General features: G+C 43.3%; 1 protein-coding gene across 1 annotated transcript; it reads right to left on the bottom strand. All coding sequences in view use genetic code 11, as the record gives it.

The window, feature by feature from the left end:
• Window positions 1-2095: 2095 nt before the first annotated feature.
• EGR_08055 (hypothetical protein) lies at window positions 2096-2315 on the bottom strand (the record flags this gene model as incomplete). Its single annotated transcript, XM_024497304.1, has 2 exons — window positions 2096-2202; window positions 2264-2315. The coding sequence occupies 2 exons, from the start codon at window positions 2313-2315 to the stop codon at window positions 2096-2098; spliced, it is 159 nt and encodes a 52-aa protein (XP_024348303.1).
• Between the last annotated feature and the right edge of the window lie 4137 nt (window positions 2316-6452).

The following is a 6452-nucleotide window of genomic DNA, read 5'->3' as shown; positions in this document are numbered from 1 at the left end:
CGCCTTAACTAGAATGCAATTTTTGCAAAAATGTTATTGTTTATCTGGACTTTAGCTAGCCTCTAAAATGCTGTAAAACAAACTCAAGAAAAACTAGAGTTCAAATCCAAATGATGGATTGAAAAAATTGCTAGTTAACACCGCATTTATTACCATGATGACCTACGAGTAATATCTCTTTCCACTCTAAAAAAAACTTAAATTCGGCCTTCAGAAATCTCTACTAATGGGGTTGGGATATTTAGGCATTAAAATTGAGGAACATATGGTTATGCGAGTAGTAGTGTATTTTTTAAGTGAGATTGGGATTGTAGGAGAGTAATAAAAGGCACCAGTTGGTAACCAACCGACGCCTCTCATGAAGCCATTTGTCAAATACCATCCACCTGCTTCCTATCCCATGCCATAACCTTTAACGTCAATGAAGTGAAGGGGTGTCTAAACTGCTCCACATCTTATTAACCCATCACGTCCGCCCAGGTTTCCTCCTAATTAAAAAGGCTAGCAACGACTAACCACCTGTCTCAGGCTCGTGTGACTCCATAACTTACCTCCAACAGCTCGTAGCTTTCATTGGTTGACTCACTGGTCCTAAGGTCGTCAATTCTTTCATCATCTGACAGCCACATTTCCTTGTCAATCACGTAATCATGCCATCATCTACATCAAACTGACAGTTGGGTCAACGGTGACAGCATTGCTTCCCCAGAGTCCTGTACACACCCCACAACTATTCACCCCCTCTTTTGTCACCCAGCCCATGTTTGGATTAAATTCACCACAGTAGATTGCTGTAGTTCGAGTAATGCATCCACGTCATTTAGAGAACTTGTATGCAAACATGAGTTTGACGCCCTCCATCCTCACCTCACTCATCTATTAACAGAAGCCTCAATGTTTACTCCACCCAGTCTGATCAACGGAAGTAAATTCCATCCGCCTAGGCTTCACTTTCCTGTGCAAACGACTTTCTCGAGGTGGATGACGTTGCTGCCTAAAAAGCAAAACTTTTATGCAACCGCAGACTCGCCCACCACGTGTCCGATCTAACCTTGGCAACATTTTAGTTAAAAAAGGCCAAAAATTTCACTTTCACCCACGAAATCTTCCCACCACCTCAAGAATCCACTACAGCCACCTCAATACATTCTCCCATTCGCACCCGTCTTCGCATACTATGATGTCCCACCAGTGATATTCCCCGTGAACGACCTTCAGGAGGTTTCATTAATTCCACCTACTGTGGCGACATACAGAATTCATGTCACAGTAATCTGGACATGTACGGAATTTGATATTTATGCAGGTCAGTTTAAGGTCAAGTAGTATAGAAGCCAAGCTCATTTATTCCTCTTCGACCTTCATTCCTCGAACACACGGAGGTGCGTCCTTCCTCTTTCCCCACCAAATTCCAATCACATTCATTGACACTCCCTTCTAACGAAAAGGGAAATTGGCCAATGCTTGTCTAACAAATCACTTGACAATTGGCAACCACTAAGTGGGGCAATCAATCCAATGCCCTCTACGTTCCTCCCTCTGTCTCGGTTACTGCTAGCACAGTTGCAGTCTCGTTCTTGAACTCCAAGCCACCATGCATGTGAATGCTACCCGCCATGTGAAATGCATGTACCATTCAAGCACACAATTCCACTATCCACAACATCATTCTACTTCCAGCCACTGTTGAGGACATCAGTCTCGTGCTACTCTGCCTTCCGTCAAACATACCTCACTCCAAGGTGAACACAAGACATCAATTCCATTCCTCATTTGGCTGTGCTTTGACACAAAGCAATACATCAAAGTGAAACATCCTGCCACGTCAGGGCATTGCAGCAAAGCAGATCTACTGTAGAGTGGATCGGTCAGAGGTGAAAAAGAAAGAACTGACCGACAAGTGTGGTGAAGCAAAAAGAGCAGATCGAATGATTATCTTACATCAAAATCCAAAGAGTTCAAATAGAAGAGACGCTTATTCAAGGTCCACTACTCCATTGTACAGGCTTCTCACTTACCATCCTTCTAAATCATTTCACAACATTCTCAAAACTTACAGTTTCTTATTGATAGCTGATTGTGGATTCTGTTCACTTCATGTTGACTCTCTTGTTAACAAACACGAGACACTTTGGTGGTTGCATTGTAGGAGTCGTCGGCAGCATTTCAGTGAAGCAATCAACGCGTCAACAGTTATGCCAGCTGGAAATGCATTTTGGTATTCCTGCCTATGCAAGATGATTCTGCCTAGGTAGACGCTTACCATGTTGGGTTTCTACTACCTTGACTACTCCAGTTTCCCCCTTTTCCGTCATTGTGCCTCCACTGCCGATCTTCTGCGTGGATGAAATGAAGTTGCTTTTGCATGGCTCGGCCACCGCATCGTCGCCTCAGATGTGGACAAGTGATGGCATTGAGTTCAGCCGACGTTCACTCAACCTCTCCTCACTTTCGCTGACCTGGCCTCAACTCACTGCCTCAGGTCTCTCATGTGGTTGGTTCATTCGCAAGCGGAATTAATTGAAGTCACCCTGTTGAGAGATGAGGAGATTCTTATTCCAACCCTCGACAGTGCTGCACTGAGGTATGCAGTCATTGGCAAGTAGTCAGTCCATATTGCCGGTATTCGGAGCAGTCTTTTCTGCTCCATTCTAGAAGTGAAATCCGCAGATGGAATAATTAACTTAATTACAAAAGATTTTATGGCACCTTCAGTAGTACCTTCAAGCTGGAATGCTCCATGTAATGGTAATAAAACGCTCGGTTGCATGAAGTAAATGGCCCTTATGAAACCGCCTACCAAGCTAGAAATTTGGGGGAAAGTAGACATTTTGAGTGGTAAAACTGTCAGATGTGTTGAGGAAAACGCCAACCAACAGGTGCGGCGGAGCACAATGAACCAGGATCAAATGTTTACTTTAACAGATAAACAAAACTGGTCCAAATAGGGCCCCTTGGAATATGCATATTTACACATGGCCGATTCAACAGCTGTCAAACCCGTCAGCTGGTACGATAAAGTGGAAGCCAAGTTGGCGGAAATTTGTTTATTTAAGAATGTACTTATCCACCAATCAAAAATATTTCCGCGGACTTAGCTCATGACAGCCACTGTCATTGTACCCCGGAGACAAATTTATTTGCAATATACAGAAAACCTTCTAGTTGAATCGGAACTTAATAAAAATGGATTTCAGAGAGTACCTAATGACATTTCCCCCTGAACCACTCGCTCGACCTTGCCAAGGTTACTGAACTGGTTCACCATTATGGATCCAGATCTGGTGGACATCCTCCTGAAGTGGTTTTATAGATCCACGTTTTGCTTGAGGTACTGATGGAGCTTAGAAAAGTGCTGGCTAGCATTGTTAAAGGCTTTTAAAAGTTGAAATTGTCTTGGTGCTCAGTCTTTGCTAATTCTTACGAACCACACAAATATTTGTTTGTGGTTGCCTCCAACTATCCCACTTGATGGTTCTTCTCTTTTGCAACTTCGCGTTCCACTTGCTGAAGCAGCAATTGGGCAAGAACGGCTTCACAACACCGGGAGAATTGTCTCTTGTAGGCTTGAGATCGAACAGACACACTCGTAGGCTTCATTAATCCCATAGCAGCTTCACATCAAATCTGCGTGCGGAAGTGTCACCTTTCGATACGAGTGGTCACATGGACGAGTGGAAACCAGAGTTATCCATCAAGTTTGTGCTCCCTGTGACCGCTGTATCAGATGTCCCCATTTACTTTGAACGCCTCTCATAAATCTCAGATCTACTGTATGTTAGGTTGCTAATTTCATCGACTTTAGATGCTCCAATTTCTCTGCTGCCCGTCGTCCTGGTTTTGCCGTTGATCAACTTCGTGAGTGAAATAAAGTTGTACTTGCATGATCCAATGGAGTTTGAACTTGTGAGTGACTTTGCGACCGCATTGTCGCCCCAAATGACGATTTGGGATTGCCTTGGATACAACTGACGCCGACTCAACTTCTCACACTAACTGGCTTGGCCTAAACTCACTTCCTCAGGTCTCTCGTGTGGTTGGCTCATCTACAAGCGGAATTTGCGCCACCTGCCAGAAAGGGGTGGAAGTTTTCACTCCGAGGCCAAACACATCCTTTTCTGTTCCCTTAGAATAAATGAAGGCGTACTCACAGAGATATCGTCATTGATGTAGACCAGGTAGTTAACACTTGATATCCACCACTTTATTCTATTAGGTGGATATTTTTCTGGTCCTTAAGTGCTTGTTTTGGAGTAGGACATCTAGGCTAGACCATATTTGAGTTAAGCATTATAAGTAGTATATAAGTAGACTACATCAAAGGCAGCTGAGGTTTTCTGGCTGCTTAAAATGACCTGCCACCACAGTGACCTTACACGCAGTAGTAATTGACAACTTCCAGCCAGTGAACATGTCGTGGATCTGCCTAGGTGCCATTAAGTCAATCTGTCAGATATTGGAGGTAGCTAAAGTAAGCGTTGAAAAAGCAACCTGCGCCTCAAGAAGGCTTCGAGGAATGTAGTGGTGGTGATGGGAAGCTCAATCACAGTAGGATGATGTAAACGCTTTAAAGACAGTCTGAGCACTAGTGACAGTTTTGGTTATGGCGGTTCTGAGGACATTCCTGTGAACTTTTAGTACATGAAGCGTCTAATTTTAGACATTTCGCAGACAAGGTTTTCGGAAATGTGTGTACTTTTGAAGAGTTTGCAAACTGACGCTGTCAAAAAGCCTCTACGTCATAACCACACAGGAATGTGCAGTGACTCGTTGAAGTGGGCTGACATGAGTGGCAAAGATTTTCTGGACCACTTCATTATACTTAATGAAGCGCGAATTAGTCCTTCCATTCTGAAGTCAATACTTTCACTAAATCAGTGGAAAAGTCTGTTCTAGAGTGGTTCAACTGTATCCGGGATTTCGTCTCTGGCATATCTGATACACACTTTGTATTTACAATCCTTGGAAGTCCTGCTATGAGGTGAAGTGTTCCAAGTAGTATTTATCAGCTGGAACTGGTGATGGTGGGGCGTTATCAGTCCCGACCCATCCCCTCACCACTTTCAAAGGTAAGCATAAGTAGGGAAAGGAACCACTTGACCCCTCAACAATGCATTAAGAGGCCACTTGAGTTGCCACTCATGGTGACTTCAATGACCCCCTCCATTATGCCCAGTGAGGTTGGACAAGGGGCTAAACAAAACTTCAATACAACCCAGAAAAAAAAACATTCTTACTGAAATATTTCGTTCAAATGGTAGAGGAGAAAGAATGGTGAGTAGTAGGTGGTGTGAATAGTGGACTAGGATTTGGTAGGCCATGATCCATTAACCATCCCTCTGCCTCTAAGTCATTCATCTCTCCACACAAGGTCATTGTTTACCTTTCTTCTCCTCATCCATCCCTCCTTTCACTCATTCCTTCTCTTGGCTTTCCATCTTCCTATCCAGTATGGTCAAGTCCATCCATCACACCTGTTCATCCGTTCATCTATCCAGCCGTTCACTTCAAATGGCATGCATTCCGTAAATTAATAACAATTTTTTTTGGCAAGTTTAAATGTTTTTTCAAAGGGATCATTGTAGATTTGTTTTTTTTTTTTCAGCACAAAAGTGGCTGCAGATGGTGACCTTAATGCCAGCTTTTAAAGGCGTCAGTTCACTTAGAAACAAGCAACGTGTTCTGCTAGACTGCAAAATCTGCATTAATTTGGAAATTTTTGTGACGCAAAAGTGCCCAATATAGGCCACCTCCCCAGGAGTGGGACACATCACGGGGCGAAAGGTCTGACAGTTTCTTTTAGGGCTTCTCTGTACCATGAGTGAGGCTGCTATATGGCTCAGGTGTTTTTTTCCTCATCCAACAAATTTCACAGCTAAAGAAAAATGAGATGGAATTTTTTAGTTGTTCCGATCACCTCTCCCTGCAAATTATGAAACCGCAGCCTGACGGACTGCGTTGCTAATGCTGGTGTAAAAGTGACCTGAAAGTGACCTTTACGGCGCAAGTATATTTGCATAAACTGATGCTGGCCTATGATAAACTGAACTTTTACTGATTCAATTCACAGCTACATACATGCTTTAAATCCGTGATGAAATAGGGTAGAAAGAGAAAGGAAAGTAGTTCACAAGGGCAAAGCATAGTAAATTGGTTGCTATTCGACTTTGTTGTGAGCCAGGGCCACTTACTTCATGCGGTTGAGGTAGATGAGATCTTCGAGAAGCGAAATTACTGGTTTTTATAGGTTGGGTAAGTTAAAACCTCTTCAAGGGACCTGATGCTTGCAATTTATCCAAACGTAGCCTAATTTGGACTGCTTTTCGGAGACAGAGTTATTCTACATTGCGTTGTCTCTCTTGAAGATGTCGACGGCTCCTTCATGGAACCACTTGCAAGTGAATAATGCCATCTACAAATTGAAATTCTAGGTTGGTACAGAATAGACAGGT

This window comes from Echinococcus granulosus (assembly GCF_000524195.1).
Source record: "Echinococcus granulosus chromosome Unknown EG_S00094, whole genome shotgun sequence".
Classification (NCBI taxonomy): domain Eukaryota; kingdom Metazoa; phylum Platyhelminthes; class Cestoda; order Cyclophyllidea; family Taeniidae; genus Echinococcus; species Echinococcus granulosus.
Note: the sequence above shows the minus strand (reverse complement) of the source record. Positions and strands in the feature narration are given on the sequence as shown.